The sequence below is a fragment of the Phodopus roborovskii genome, unplaced genomic scaffold (assembly GCF_943737965.1).
Source record: "Phodopus roborovskii unplaced genomic scaffold, PHOROB, whole genome shotgun sequence".
Classification (NCBI taxonomy): Eukaryota; Metazoa; Chordata; class Mammalia; order Rodentia; family Cricetidae; genus Phodopus; species Phodopus roborovskii.
Window position 1 is genome coordinate 4,707,932 of NW_026126576.1, and position 17,002 is coordinate 4,724,933.

The 17,002-nt window shown below is 42.0% G+C and overlaps 1 protein-coding gene across 1 annotated transcript in view; it reads left to right on the plus strand.

The window, feature by feature from the left end:
- Positions 1 to 4,258, plus strand: part of Gxylt2 (glucoside xylosyltransferase 2) — a 76,004-nt gene extending 71,746 nt beyond the window's left edge. Inside the window, exon 7 of the mRNA XM_051203473.1 lies at positions 3,912 to 4,258. Coding sequence (XP_051059430.1) covers positions 3,912 to 4,094 — 183 coding nt within the window. The 3' untranslated portion in view covers positions 4,095 to 4,258. The remainder of the gene's footprint in view (positions 1 to 3,911) is intronic.
- Positions 4,259 to 17,002: the final 12,744 nt, after the last annotated feature.

Sequence of the window (17,002 nt, forward strand, 5' to 3'; positions counted from 1 at the left end):
TATCCACACTGTATAGATTACCCACCCACTGGTACTGTAGTAGCCACAGGGTATCCAGTCTGCAGCGTCAGTACTCATCATGGTTTCAGGTATCCACCAAGTATGTAGGAATGATACCCCATGGATAAGGGATGATATTATGTCCGGTGTTGGCGTGGGAGGGAGTTTAACTGCATATAGTTGGGCCACTCTCTCATCCTTGAAGAGACTGGTAGACACCTGTGAAGGAGCAGTTCAGGATTATGTGAATTTGGGAAGTTCTTTGTTGCCCATTACCTTTTACCTTGAGACTGAGATTGCTGGGAGGAAACCAGGAGCAGGTACTTGTGAGGCGTGCCCTCCTTAAACTGTCAGTCCAAGGCATAGAGCAGAGATCTGCAAAATTTTCAACATAACGAATCCTTAGATTTGTGTTTCAGCATTTGCAAACAAAGTCATGGGAGAACAGAGTGCCTTTTTTATTCATGTACTGGCACTGGCCGCATTGGCACTCCAACAGCAGAGGTTAGTAGTTATGATGGTAGGGTCCACAATGCCAAAAGGATTTTCTGTGTACCCCTCCCCTGACAAAAACTGTCAACCCCCCCAACCCTCATAGAGACATTATTAAATATTTTTTATTTCTTCTTAAAAGCCTGGGAACCTAGTGCCAGCATTCAGATATGCACATGCCACAGCTCTGTCTGTTCAGCTTCTGCCTTGTGGAGGCAGGGTCTCTTTGAGGTTTGTGTGCCAGGCTAGCTGGTCCTTAGGAATTCTAGGGATTCCCCCATTTCTGTGTCCCATCCTACTGTAAGAGCACAGGGATTGTGGCTATATGCTACATGCTATCATGCCAGGCTTTTCCTGGGTTCTGGGGATCCAGACACAGGATGTCACACTTTGTGTCAAGCTCTTTACCCACTGAGCCATCTACCTGCTTGTAATTCATCTTTGTGACTCACTGAGCTATCCCCCAGCTGCAATACATCCCTGTGTGTATGAAGATGAGCATTTTGCTAAAGAATTCAGGTTCTGGAAATCCCAGCCTTATCCTCCCCACAGGGTATCACTTGACATGCATCTAAGCGAGTACCTCTTCTCCTGTTCCTGCTGTTTAGTTTTCAAAGGGCAAGTGATTAAATTACACAATCTGTTATGCACTCAGTGACATTCCCACACTTGGTTACTCAAACACTGCCTCAAGGGGAATCCCATCCCCAGCATGGGTGAAGTCAGGAAGGCGTGTGTCGGTGTGGACTCGCTGGAGCGCTGCCCTTTCCCTTGTGTTCTGGCCCTGCTTTGGAATTGAGCAATTGTGGCTGAGTTATGACTCATCTGGTTTGTTCTCACAGGGGATCAGAAAGGCAGCCAAATGACTTTGCTTTCTTAAACAGTTGTGTATAATCACTCCATGGAGTTCTGCAGTTTGGCCTCAGAAGACAGTTTTCATTCAGGCATTTCCATCAGGGCAGTCAGCAACTCCAGATCAGCACGAGAGTGAAGACACTCCATTGTAAAGCTGTATTCCCCTATGCCCACCTTTTTCTACAGGGCCATGGTGTTGTCATCATAAAGTAAAGGATGAGAGCTAGCTTTTTGCCTGGGCAGACCTGGGCTCAAACCCCAGTCCAATCACTCTCTGTTTAGTCATTAACTAGTATTACCTTACTGAGCTTTAGTTGATTGCCTCATCATAAAACGAAGATAATAATGTTACCTTCCAGAGGCTGGAGAAATGGCTCAGTGGTTAAGCGTTTTTGCTCAGCTGGGCCGTAGTGGCTCACACCTTTGATCCCAGCACTCGGGAGGCAGAGGCAGGCAGATCTCTGTGAGTTCGAGACCAGCCTGGTTTACAAGAGCTAGTTCCAGGGCAGCCAGAGCTACACAGAGAAAACCTGTATTTAAAAAAAAAAAAAAAGAGTGTTGCAGTGTTGCTCTTCCACAAGACTCAAGTTCTATTCCTAGCATCCATGTCAGGTGGCTCACGACCACCTATATAACTCTAGCTCCAGGGGGGTCCAACAACCTCTTCTGGCCAATGTGAGCATATGTACATGTACACACACACACACTTTTTAAAAGTGTTAATAAATACTTTTATATAAATAAAACTTCCTAATGAGGCAGTTATGAGGATTAACAAAATAATAACCTTTAATCACACACCTGACAGTTGTAGTCAGTATGTAGACATTTTAATGGCAAACGTTTGACATCTATTTCTTTCCCTAGCTTGCTGTCTTTCTTTCTCTCTCATAGGTACACAGCTTAACCCTGTGTTTAGGTGTTTGTGTGAGGGATGGATGGATGGATATAACAGCTCTCATCATGACCCTCCAAAAGGTCACCAGGCAGATGTTTTTCAGCAATTCTTTCAACAGTCATTTACAAAGCCTAACTTACTGAGAAATAATTCCAGTTGTCCAAATTTGGAAGCTAGCAATAGAGTCCATGCTCTATGGTCAAGAATCTCTGTTCTAGTAGAGAAAGCCAGAGAATATAAAAGTTTCCCATAACAAACAGAAAGAAAGAGCCAATCAGAAGTGAAAGGTGTTGAAGTTCTGTGAGGAACAGGGTGGTGGGTGTAGAGACCCGGCTACCGAGGGATGTTTCAGCATGGGAAGGCCCATGCCAGCTTAAAACTCAGTCATATGGAGGCATTCATGGGGAAGATCCTGCCAACCAGAAGATGTAATCAGAAAACTCTCCAAGATGGGAGTGAAGGCGGTGTGCCCAGAGCACATGAGGCTAATTCACCTCAACCATCATGGAGAAATAATGGGAAGAGGAGAAGATACAGCAGGGCTTGCTCCAGCTCACCGGGAGCCTTTGAAGCAAGAGGCAGACTGCAGTGGGAATTCTGGGCAGGAAAGTGTCAGCTGGGATTGAAGGTGGCTTGTGTCAACTAATTGCAGACTTGCAAGAGGGAGGCAACAGGGCTGTTTGAGGTTGATAGCAGCCATATGGGGTAGAGCTTAGCTAGTGGGAGTTTGTGTGGAAGTGGGAAGGTAGGGAGAATTCTGTAGCAATAGAATCCATGGGACGTTTGATTGGCTGGCTGAGGGCTGTGAGGAAAGCAATGGTGTCCCAAGCCTGAGCCGGTGTTACCTCATCACCTTATTGATCCACATGCTGAGGCAATGTTTCTGATGACATTGAACGACTGAAAGACGTGTCCTAGGAAAGCAGGTCCAGCCCCATGCACTGTGCTCTGGGGCTAGAGTGTGTCCTGCTCCTTAACCTTTCTGCCCTTCACTCTTTTCTCCTTAGGCTTCTCGTTGGCAAGAGTTAAACTCTGACTTGATCTACCAGCTGCCCTTTCTCTTTCAACAGGATAGTGATGAAGCTTGCCACATGCTAGTTTCTAAGTAGACCAAAAGGTTTATTTTGGAAAATACTTCTCATTCATATGTTCCATGGGAAAATAAGAGACATTAAACAAGACAGACTTTCAATTGTCCAATACTGAATGAACTTAAAAATCTCAAAATTAGATGGCCGGTGGTGGGGCATGCCCTTGATCCCAGCACTTGGGAGGCAGAGGCAGGTGGATCTCTGTGAGTTTGAGGCCAGCCTGGTCTACAGAGTGAGTTCCAGGACAGCCAGAGCTACACAGAGAAACCCTGTCTTGAAAAACAAACAAACAAAAAACCCTCAAGATTATCATTGACATTTGGCCTCCCCTTCTCCCTTCCATGCCCAACTCTATGCTGTAGATCAAACTCAGGACTTTGGAGTGCTAAGTAAGTGAGCCACATCCCTAGCCTGGTGCTTAGAATATCGAAAGAAAGCTCATTGTCAATACATTAACTTGCAATCACTGAACTCTCAGCCTTCTGTAGAGCTTAGTAAGTGTTTTAGCAAGAGTAATTTGTGTTTTAAACAGCACTTGAATAACAAACTTTTTCTTTCTTTTTATCATCTTGCAGTTTCCCTTTCAAGACAATCTTTTTCAATCCATGTACTACCCTCTCCAGCTGAAGTTTTTGGAGACAGTGCACACACTGTGTGGACGGATTCCCCAGGTTTTTCTGAAGCAGATTGAGAAAACAATGAGAAGGGCTTACGAGAAGCATGTCATCATCCATGTGGGCCCCAACTCAATGAGCTGAGTGTCCATCTTGCTCTGAGTCTGCTTGGTGTCTGTGACTAAGGACATGGATCATTATGCTGTCCAGATACTTGTGTGTGTGAATATTTAATGGTGCTCTATGACTGTTGAGTTTCAAATGCCTGGTTACATTTTGCTGAGTCAGTTATCCCTAAAAGGGAATGTGCTTTTCTTTATTTTTTTTAAAATGCTATTTATCTTTTCTTTAAGTTATTATCATGAATTTTACATTGTCCCAGTGGGTTGAGAGAGAAAAGGGAACTTTTTCTAGCCCTCAAATATGAGATGTTGTCGTCGTCGTTGGTGTATGTAGGATCATAATTATCTGGTATTGAGAATCTTGCTATGTAGCTTGCTCTCTCGCACCCTGTTAAAAAGTAATACATGTTGGGGCTGGTAGGGTGGTTCAGTGGTAAAAGCATCTGCTACCATGCCTGATGGCCTGTGTCCAATTCCCTAGATGGAAAAGGATTAACTCCACCAAGTTATCATCTGACTTCCATGTGTGCCCACATTCACACCCACAGATAAAGAAATGTAATATTAAAAAAAAAAAAAAAAAAAACAATAGGGGCCTGTTCGGTGGTGGTGCATGCCTTTAATCCCAGCACTTGGGAGGCAGAGGCAGGCAGAGCTCCGTGTGTTCAAAACCAGTGAGTTCTAGAACAGCCAGGGCTACACAGAGAAACCCTGTCTTGAAAAACAAAAACCAACCAAAGAATCAAAAACAATAAGGGGCTGGAGAGATGGCTCAGCAGTTAAGAGCACTGGCTAGTCTCCTTGGGGATCCAGGTTCAATTCCCAGCACTTATATGGCAGTTCACAACTGTCTATAACTCTCTAGTTCCAAGGATTCTGACACCCTCACTCAGGCATACATGTAGGCAAAACACCAATGCATAATCAAAAAGTAAAATAACAATAGGAACTGGAGAGATGGCTTGACAGTTAAGAGCACTATTTTTCCAGAGAACCTGGATTTCATTTCCAGCACCCACATAATGGCTCACAACCATCTGAAACTCCAGTTCCAGGGGATCCAATGCCCTCTTCTATCCTCCACAGGCAGTAGGCTCATAAAAAGTGTGCACAGATATACATGCAGGCTGAACATACTTACACATAAAATAAAATGTCTTTTAAAATTAAAAAATAATGTATGTTATGAAACCATCAAACTTGGAGAGAATCAAGATTAGTTTAGACTTAATCCTACCAACTGCTTGAAAAGGCTGTCACCATTTTAATGTATTTCCTTCCAGATTCATTGAGACTTCCCTGACTTCTGTATTTCCATTGTAACACCTTTAAAATGTGTGATCTCAGTAAAGACCAGCCTCTCTGCTAAGATTTCATGTAGGAGACTAAAAGCCAGACAAGATAATTACAGAACTGCTGTGTCTGGAAGAGGCTTTCAGACCAACTAATTGGGCAGCATTTCAAGATGAAGCATGCGTCTGAGAGTACATCTCAGAAGGATTGCTGAGCTCCAAGGAGAGTGCAATCATGAGAAATTTCTATGCAACAAAAGCTTCTGAGAGAAAGCCCAAGGGATCTCTCTAGCAAAGCGGTATGGTGTGATTTTGTGTTTCTCCACGGACAAGAGCACTTGACTGGACTTTCTGGGCAATGGGTGGAAATCAAAGGACAACTTCAGATGTTTGTTTGGCTTTTTCGTTGATGTTTTAATTGTATTTTTAACTGTGTGTCTGTGTATATATGCATCTGTACCGGCATGTACATGCAGGTGCCTGTGGATACCAGAAGAGGAAGTTATTATACCCCCTTGAGCTTGAATTACAAGTTGTGAGCCTCCTGACATAGGTGCTGGGCACTGAGCTTGGGTTTCCTGCAAGAGCAGCAAGTGCTCTTAACCACTGAGCTATCTCCCAGCCTTTGTTTTGTTTTGTATTCTTATGACAAGATTTCACAACCTGCCTGCCTCCACTTCCAGTAATTACTGGATTTACAGGTGTGTGCCACCACACCCATATCCAGTTTCAGATTTAATTTGCTCAAAGTAAATATTTCAGATAATTTCAATGGGAAGAAAATTCAAATTTCTACCAGCCTCGGGTCTCTACTTTTTTTTTTCACAGTGGTTAATCAGCTCTTAGCTTAGAAGCCTTGCAATTCTATCACCTAGCGACAGTAGAGGAAGTTCTTATTCTATCCCCAAGAGGGGATCTGATTTAATCCCTTGTTGCTCTTAAGGTTGGTATCAAGGTAGGGACATTTTGCATAATGCTTTATTTATCTCAAATAACTTTTGCATAAATAACCCTTTTGATGCCTCCTGAAGTCCAGGGAACTAAGAGGGGCCTATATCATCTCCCTGAAGTAAAAGAGGAAAGCGTAACACAGAAAAAGGAATATACTTGGTATAAGTACATTTCTATAAAATACACATTTGTGTAAGATGAATCCTATTTTCCAGGGAGGAAAAACAAATGAAAATAAAATCCTGAGCCTTCTTCATGCTATACACAAAACAATCTGAAAGCGGAAAATAATAAGCATTATTTTTATTAATATAGTGTGTAGCCCATATGTCAGAACCCAGTAGGTTATCAGCAGGAATGGCTCTCACCCTGAGGAGATAGCAGGAAACCTCAGTGCTGCAAAGGCAGTTGGGTAGTGACACGGTTATGGTAGTCATGGATATAAAGCTGAAATGCTAAGGTACAGCTGTTCTCCCCTCTGGCCTACAGCCTCCCGTTGTTAGGGAAACCACCCTGTGATATATTACTCTCATTTTCACTGTTGTTTTGTGTCCTCACAGCAGACATGACATCTTATTTTGGGTCTTTCTGGCTGTGGGCATGTGGGATGTGCGGTAAATACCCACAAAGTAGCTTTTAGTGATGGGGCCAGAATGTACCCATAAAGAACGACTTGCAGCCCAGTCTTACTTTTTGTCTGTTCAGAGCATCCAGTGAAACTTTTGCAATGGTTCGGAGAAGCCTTTGAATATAAAGTACAGCAATGCCTTTGGCTTTATGAAGCCAGGTCTACTCACAACACCCATCTGTTTGATGCCTACTGAATCCATAACCCTGTTGACAGTAAAGACCAATGACAGAATTTTAAAACACTCTAGAAGAATCATGTGACACTTTAAAAACGAATGTGATTTTCCCTCCACTGTGGAATTCTGTGTTGTAAAATGTTGGTGTTTAGTGGTGAATTTAAGAAAAATTTTCTTTTCCAACTGCTTATACCTAAAAATAGTAATTATTTTCTGTGCTAAGATATTATTACAAGGCAGGGCTTTCTCTGCATTTGGTATCTCATGGCCAACACCTTTGAAATTCAAGAGCCTTACTAAAACATGTGGTCTGTGGTAGGAAGTTACAGACAGCCTTTTAGCTCCTCAGGCCACACCGAATCCTTACCTGAGGCAGCCAAGGCTGGCTCTCTCATCTCCTTCAGATCTGCTCTTTTCTTCCATCTCCCCTTCCCTTTTGTCTTTAGTCACAGTTCTACTGCTGTGAAGAGACACCTTGGCCAAGGCAGCTCTCATAAAAAAATTATCTAGCCGGGCAGCTGTGGTGCATGCCTCTAGTCCCAGCACTCTGGAGACAAAGGCAGGAGAATCTCTGTGAGTTTGAGACCAGCCTGGTCTACAAGAGTTAGTTCCAGGGCAGCCTCCAAAGGCAAAAAAAAAAAAGAAAAAGAAAAAGAAAAAGAGAGAAAAAAAAAAAAAAAAAACCCTATCTCACAAAACAAACAACAACAACAAAAGCATTCAATTGGTGGCTTGCCTACATTTAGAGGGTTAGTCCATTATCACCATGTCAGGAAGCAGACAGGAATAGGGCTACAGAAGAGCTTGACATCCTGACCCTCTGGCAGCAGGCAGGAAGAGAGATGGGCCCTGGTGTGGGCTTTGGAAACCTCAAAGCCCACTCCCAGTGATACCCCTCCTTCAACAAGGACACTGGGGACTAAGCAGGCAGATATATAAGCCTATTGGGGACAATCTCATTCTACAACTTCTCCCCTCTCCTGCTTTCTATCTCTTCTCATTTCACTTAAGGAAAATCTGCTTCACAGATGTAACTATGAACTTCTGTGGAGAATGTCCAAGTGCTTCCTAATAGCAAGTGATGACCATGCTTTTGCACATGTCACAAATGAGGTTTCAATGGCAGGGTTAGTAGAAAGGCTGACATCACTCCTTGATGTTTATTTCCAACATAAATCTGAAAATATGTGGCTTACATGAAAATGCCAATAATTGAACAAGGCCTGTTTACAAAAATCAATTTTAGTGTCTGCTCGACTTTAACAATTGCATTTTAGCATTTGGGTCACAACACTCATGACATTTGGATCTCCTGTTCAGTGTTCTGCTGTCAACCGTCTATACTTTCCCTGTTTGCTTCTGCAATGGGTATTTATACACTCCCAGAGGCTGGCCATAATTTCTAGCATTGCATTTGTAGTGTCCAGAAGCAAAAAGAAACCAGCAAACCAAACCATGCATAACCAAATCACATTTCACAGTGATAGCTCTAGGAATGGTGGCTCACATTTGTAATCCCACTGTTTAGGAAGATGGCTGTGAGTTAGAGGCCAGCCAGGACTACATGATGAGTGCCAGATCATCCAGACCTTTCTCAGAAAAAAATTTAAAAATGGGAGGAGGGGACTTGAGAGATGGCTCAGTGGTTCAGAGCCATCTTTCTAGAGGACCAGAATTTAATTTCTAACACCTATATGGTGGCCTACCATCATTTGTAACTCCAGTTCCAGGGGGATCCAATACCATTTGTGGCTTCTTACCTGCAGACAAAATACCCATACATATAATTTTTAAAATTTTAGAAACACTGAAGCTTGGCACTTGCCTTTAATCCAAGCACTTGGGAGACAGGGAGTCTGGTCTACAGACCAGCCAAGGCTACATGGCCCTTTCTCAAATACAAATCACACACACAGATACACCAGAGGGAGAGGGAGAGAATATGTTCTGTCTCAAACAAAAAGTTATGCAATTGATCATAAAATATCGACTCAGTAAGTTAAAGATCATTATAGCCTGCCCTGCAAACAGGACACCTGTGACACAAATGTAGAATTATAGTAAATGTTACTTGGTATTTACTCATAAAGGATAAATGCCATATGTTTGATGAGCCAAGTTGGACATCATTTCTTGTTCAAATTCAGAAATTCACTGTGAGTGTAATGGTGTTATTTAACAGAGTGGATATGCTCTTCTTACTCTTTTGTTTCTTGCTATTTTTTCATATTTGCCTTCCCCTGACTGCCTATGATATGTATTTCTGGGTAGTACAGGAACCTGGGCTTTAGTGGACCCCAGTGTAGGCAGAAGAGAATTCTATGTAGACCTTAGATCAATCCAATCTTCTATGATGAGACCCTTTCAGACATTTTTAAAAGTTCACACCTGAACATCCTCATGCATATGCATTGCATGCCTTTTACAAGAGACGCCAACTTCTGCTGTAACTGGGAGTTGAAGAATTATGCATGGTTAACTCTTAGGTCATTTCACAGCAGCCCTGCTGCCATCTAACGCTGACAAGACTTTTGGACAAAAGAGAGAGCTTTGTTCTAGTTTTTGTTTTTCACAGGTCAAAACTGGAAATATTCTCTTGAGTCTTCAACATAAATCTCATGTGTGAGCATGTGAGAATCAGGTGCAGTTTTTGCTTCACTGAATTGACATGTTTGTGTTGTCATTGGAAAAGTGTGTCTGTTGTTCAGAGCTCCTAAGGAGTCCCTGAATGCATTTTTCTTTTATTGAAAAATGATGTTTTGTTGTTGTACTTTTTGTTTGCAAAGAAATGCATTAAAAAAAAAAAAAAAAAAAAAAAGAATAGTCCAAAGACAGAATCACAATGAGTAAAATGGGAAACAAGTATCAAGGTGAAATGACTGTGTTGTCTTTTTAAATGACATCTCTGGTTTTACCTTTTTTTTTTTTTTTTTTAACCAAAAGCTTTAAATATGTGTGTTGCTTGATATTACTTTTGAATTGTTATGTATGTTTTTCTTTATATGTTAAGCCTAAAAGTGTGTCTTAAGTATGTATAACTAGGAAAGTATTTAATAAGTAGCATAGTTTATTTTTTAAAAAAATCATTAAAAATTTTACCTTGCTTATAATAATGTCATCATAAGTTATTTGTTGTTTAGTATTTTCTCTGTCCAAGGAAGAATGAACAGAGTTTGAAGAAAATGTGCTCTTCATAATCCCTTCTTGTGTTAGCAAACTTGTGCTTGACTTGTTGGCTACAGCACATACAAAAGTAATTGAAATGCTTCAAAGTTTTTGGGCTGTTAGAAATATTTTTCCTGACTGGGTGTGGGTGGCGCATGCCTTTAGTCCAGCACTCAGGAGGCAGAAGCTAGAGGATCTCTGAGTTCGAGGCCAGCTTGGTCTACAGAGCTAGTTCCAGGACAGCCTCCAAAGCAATACAGAGAAATCCTGTCTCGAAAAACCAAAAACAGAAAAGAAAAGAAATATTTGTCCTGGCCAGATGATGATGGCACATGTCTTTAATTCCAGCACTTGGGAGGCAGAAGCAGGCAGATCTCTGAGTTCAACACCAGCCTGGTCTACAGAGTGAATTCCAGGACAGTTATACAGAGAGGCCCTGTCTCAAAACAAAATAACCCTCCCCCAATTTAACTGTGTGTGTGTGTGTGTGTGTGTGTGTACATTTGTGGGTACGTGCCCATGAGTGCAGTCTTAGAGGAGGCCAAAAGATGGCATCAGATTCCCTGAAACTGAACTATAGGCCGATGTGAGCAGCCTGATGTGGTTGTTGGGAAACAAACTTAGTCCTCTGCAAGAGGACTCTACTCTTAACAGGGAGCCATTTCTCCAACCCCTCAAAATTAAATTTAAATTCTAGCGCCATCATTGTCTAATAGAGTATAACTCTATACACCTTATCAGTCCATTTGTGTTAAGGGAATAAGAGGTGACTCTCCTTGTTTGTAATGTTCTGAGGAATGACTGAAGAATTGTACATTAAATACTTGATACATGATAAACACTCAGTTCATACGTAAACACTAGCTAATGTTGCCACCAGGAAACTGTCTACTGAAGTAGGAACCCCTAATATAATACCCAGAATTGGATTGTATCAACCCAAGTCAAACAAGAGCTAGTCTGCCATGGCCTTTGATCTACATAGCTTGGGATGGGATGTTGACTTGTGTGCATCTCACTTTTTTCATTGGAGATTTTGTGAGTGTCTAAACTCATTTTAGTTGATGGATATTAAGATGATTTAAGGCTAAAATATTAAGAAAACAAAAGCAAAGATGGCAGGACAGGTCCAGACAGGTAGGACCACAACAATGCCTACATTGTTCTTATTATATATGTATTGAATGAGTGAATGTTTTTCAGCATGTGTGTTTCCTTTATGACTTTGTACATTTAGGAAGGAGTCTGGCATGTCTTCCTGATCTCATTCTGAAGATTTGGAAACTATATTAAATATAGTGCTACTTGAAGGTGGGGGTGTAACTCAGGGTAGGACACTTGCCTAGCATGCACAAGGCCCTGTTTTTTTTTTTTTTTTTTTCTCTTTTTTGTTTTGTTTATTTTGATTTTTCCAGACAGGGTTTCTCTGTGGCTTTGGAGGCTGTCCTGGAATTAGCTCGTGTAGACCAAGCTGGCCTCGAGCTCACAGAGATCGCCTGCTCTGCCTCCCAAGTCCTGGGATTAAAGGTGTTCACCACCACAGCCCTGACCCCCAAATAGGGGAGGGGGAGAAGGGAGAAGGGAAAGAAAAAAAAAGGAAGAAAGCTTCTACAATGGAAAGCAATAAACAATAATGGTTAAAAGATACATTCTAGGCAGAACACCACAGAGCATGTCTGTAATCCCAGCTCTCAAGAGGCTGAGGTAAAATGATCTTGGGTTTGAAGTTTGTGAGACCCTGTCAGAAATGTGTGTATGTGAGAGAGACAGAGACAGAGACACAGAGAGAGACACAGAGAGAGTTGTGTCTAGATCCTGAATAACAACTCCGCTTCCTCTGTTTATCTTCACTGCTACCTCTGCTCAAAACATTACTCTTTGCATCCAAGTCCTCTGACTCAGGTCTTCATTTTCCTGCCTGTTTCCACCCTGACTTCCTCCTGCCCCGCCCCTCCCTGTGTAAAGCTCTTAGAATAAAGCCATAGCTGCCCACCAGATATCCCCGGAAGTCTATGTGTGACCCATCCCTGGCCTCCTCTTGACTTCCTTTCCCCAACTTCTTCACAACTTTCCATTCTTCTCTCCAAGCTCTTTCCACCACAGGGACTTGGGGCCTCCCTAGCATCCACTTGGCCTCCCTTTATCATTCATCTGATAAATGTCTACTACTCTTCAGCTCTTAATGAACATGCCACTGCCTTTTGAAAGCATCCTGTAATCTCTCAAGGATGACAAGGCCTCCTTGTATACCCATTTGTATGTGTCACCCTGCACTTTGTCATGTCTGTCTATTGAAATAGTGAACAGTAAGCCAGGCACAATGGCTCCTGCCTTTAATCCCAACCTCCCAGAGGTAGAGGCAGATGGATGTGTGAGTTCCAGGAAATTTTGGTCTACATAGTCTGGTCTCAAAAAAGAAAGGAAAGAAGGGAAGTAGGAAGAAAGAAAGGAAGGTAAACAGAAAAAGAGATAGTAGCAATACAATATTTGTGTCATATTTAGTTTGTTGGCTATCTTCTCCATTAGATACACAGTTCCTTAAAGGAACAATACTTGCTCTCCCGTTCTCTATCCTGGCCTTTGCTGTTGAACACACTGCTTGTCACAGTTAACGAAGAAATAAATTACTTGGCTACGTGCTCATCTAGGACCTAGTCCTGTCAGCAAAGCTTCAGAACACTGATTTTGGTTACTCTGAAAAACTACTTTTCCTGTAAAGGTTGATACAGAGGTGGGAAGTCCTATTCACTGAAAGTTTATTGAGTTGTGTCATTTCTTTGGGATTTATTTACTTGTAGAAGATAAGGCTAACAGAGAACATTTTTAAGTTATTTTCTGTTTAAATGTTCAGTCTTTCCACAGTCTGTTCTGTATGGCTGTGTGGAGGGCATTTGTCTGGAAACCACCCTATTCCTGGTACCAATTTATTTCATCATTAACTATTTAGATAGTAAATGACAATAAACATAGCTCATTTAGTGTGGAAGGGTGTGTGTGTGAGAGAGAAAGACAGATGACAGACAAACAGACAGAGACAAAAATATAAACATGGATTGGCTCATGTAAGTGAAAAGGTACCTGCTTCCTACCCTGTCCCCCAAAAATCTGTGTGTTCAAAGGCCCAAATGATGCCAAGAGGAAAATGTATCTCTTTCACAGTGTTTTTTCATGAATGTCTTGTTGAAAACGATTGGACATCCTTCTAGGATTCCAGCCATAAAATTTTCATGTCATTTCAATATCATCTTTCCATCTGCAGAAACATATTGTTTCCATGTTCAGATTGAAAAAAAAATGGTATGGCCAAGCTGGGCCAAAGCATCAAGAAACTTATTCTACTAATGTTTGTTTTTAAATAATTAAAAAAAAATGACTTTCTCTAAATGGTGAGCAACCATTGGCCATCTAAAGTCCTCTCCAGAAATAATTCAGTAATTGAACCAAATAGACAATTGGAGGTATCTTATCATAAACCCTATCTGTTAGACAAGAGTAGTTTAGCAGGCAAGTTCTTTTAGCAGTCACAGTTGTAGACAAAACCATGAGTGTAAATGTATCTTCCTCACTTCTGTAGTAGGTGTCATTTAGGACATGAAAAGTGTGACTGTAAAGGAACTTGTGAGAACACCTATTCTTAATGAACATGTAGCACTTCTCAAAACAATAATATTCCCTTTCTCTGGGAATGTTATGTTGGGTTAAATGACAAAGCATGTATATATGTCATGTTAGAAAATTGGATTCTTCTTCAACTTTACTTTTATCTGTGTGTAACACACACACATGCATGTGTTAAAGTACACAGGTGGAGATCAGAGGTCAACTTATAGGAATCAGTTTTTTCCTTCCACCATGCGGGTCCCAGGGATCAAATTCAAGTAATTGGACTTGGCAGCAAGTGCCCTTACATTCTGAGCTATCTCACTGGCTTGAAGACTGGATTTTCCATTTAAGTTATTATTAGGAATTATTTCAAGAATACAGAGTTAAAAGAAAAATTAAGGAGGTAGGCCATTTTGGGTACATCAAGTGTTTGAAATCTGGTCAGTGATTAGAACAGGTCCTCTGAAGGTTTGCTATTGATGACACTTGTGTGAAAACTTAGGCAATAGTTAACAAAACTGAGATACGTTCAAGTGGGAAAACATTTAAGGTCAAATTCTAATTAAGAGGGCTGGAGAGATGGTTCAGTGGTTAAGAACTCTGGCTGCTCTTCCAGAGGATCCTGGTTTGATTCACAGCAACCACACGGCAGCTCACAACCACTCGTGACTCTGGCAGGCCTAGGAGATTCAACACCTTCTTCTGAAGACATTGACATACATACAAGCATATTACCCATGCACATAAAACAAAAAGGTTAAAAAGAACAAAGAATTGGCCAGGAGGTAGTGGCACATATCTTTAATCCCAGCACTCCAGGAGGCAGAAGCAGGTGGCTCTCTTGAGTTCAAGGCCAGCCTGATCTACAGAGTAAGTTCCAGGACAGTCAGGGCTACATAGAGAGAACTCTCTCAAAAATGCAAACAAACAAACAAAAGGATTAAAGTAGTTGGTTTGCTGTACATTAGGATTGAAACTTTGTCAACTCACCCTCTGTCTCACAGTTTCTGCATGTGTAGCTACCATTGGACTTTCTGTCTTATTCTCCACACACACGTGAATTCTATGCAAAGCAGCTCTCATTCCACTTCCCAGCCCTGACTGAAGACTAGCCTACACCAACCACACCTGCTCTGCTTGCTTAATGACATGATGAACATTTCCCTGAACAGTCTTCTAACTAGACTGACTGGAGTAAATGTGTCAAAACTAGCTAGCTCTCATCAAGTGGACAATGGAATTGTCTGCTCCACAATTGGATCCCAGAATCCCCCAGTAGAAGTTTAAAGAGCCAGCACTGGAAACATTCTTGATAATATGTAATATGGGCCTTCTTGCTTTCCTATCTTACCCCTAACCCTTCCACCCACAATTCTGCAATCTTGGCCTCCAAGGAAAACACTCAAATCTTTGTCTTATCATCTGCCATGGGTAACACCTTTGATATTTTTAAATTATTGTTTTAGACAGACAGCATCTCACTGTGTACCCCTGGTTGGCCTGGAACTCACTGCCAATCAGGCTGACCCTGAACTCACAGAGATCCACTTACCTCTGCCTCTTGAGTGCTGGGGTTAAAACTGTGCACCACCACTTCTGGAGAACTACTTAGTCTCAAAGCTTGTGTTTCTCCAAGTGTGGTGTCACAGGCCACATTTATTGGTGTTCCCCCTTGGACTAAGGTTCTTACAGTGTGTTTTTTGGACAGCAGCATCAGTATCTCCGATAACTTGATAGCAATGACTATCCTTGGACCCTCCCACAGACTTAACCGAATCTGGAACCTGCAAGTGGACCTCCACAGCCAGCTTTGAGAGGTGCTAGAGATCAAGACTACACCCTCAGGCATGCTGAACTACAACCCATGCTGTGCTTGAACAAGGCCTATGGCTAACTAGAGAATCCCTTGCTAAAATAGACAACCCTCCCTCCTACTCAAGGCCGTTTACTCACAATCTTGGGGCTTAGGATCCAGAATGTCCCTTTTCCTCAAGCTTCACCAAACAGTTCTAATTCTCTCCATGATTTGGGAATCAGTCAAGTAGTGTGTTACCAATAGCAGATTTTAGAATGTTTGAGGAAGTGTCTGGAACTTGCCATCTCTAAAATATGAGCACTCTCTTGGGAGTTCAGTAAAAGAAGACTGAACAGGAACCCTAGGGGTTTTGACAAACAAATCAGTGTCATTTGTGTGCATAAAATATTCCTCTGTCACTGGACATGGTGACAGACCCTTTAATCCCAGCACTCAGGAAGAAAAAGCAAGCAGATCTCAAATGTGTTCAAGGTCAACCTGGTTTCCAGTGTGAGTTCCAGGCTAGTCAGGCTATCTGGTTAAGATCTTATCTAAAACAAACAAACAAACAAACAAAACCCACCATTAGAACAAGAAACCCATTCCACTGTGGGGACTGGGGACAGTTCAGTGAATAAAAGCCCTGGCTCTGCAACTACAAGGACCTAAGATCAAATTCCTCAGCACTCGTGCCAGAACCCAGACCTGGTTACATGTGGTTGTAACCCCAGCACTGAGGTGAGGATGGGCATATCTCCTGAGAACACAGGCTGGCCAGCCCAGCCAATGCACACAGCTTCCGGTTCAGTGAGAGATCGTCAAGTCAATAGGCAAATAAAGAAGAAAGAAGATACTTGATGCTCTGCTCTGGCCTCTGCAGAAGCATGCATGGGTGCAGGCACTCATTCACAACAAACACACACACACACACACACACACATACACACACACTCCAGCTAAAACCTAAATAAACCTTTCATTTTATGTCCCTTGAGAGTTGAAAGTTAAATTCTTTAGCACGACTTTACAAAGCCTAACTGCACAGTCTCCTCTTTTTTCTCACACGTCACTCACCAGCCTTCCTTCCACTTCCACAATAGTTTAGTTTTAGTAACTGACCATATCCCCTGCCCCCTCTAGTGTATTTTTTAAGACTAAGGGTGGGCCTGGTGAGATTACTCAGCTGATAAAGGCACTTGCTGCCAAGCCTGACTATCTGAGGTTGATCCCCAGGGCTCACATGGTAGGAGAGAACTGATACCTGTAAGTTGTACTCTGATCACCAAGGTGTTTGTATGCCACTCTTACACCTTACACA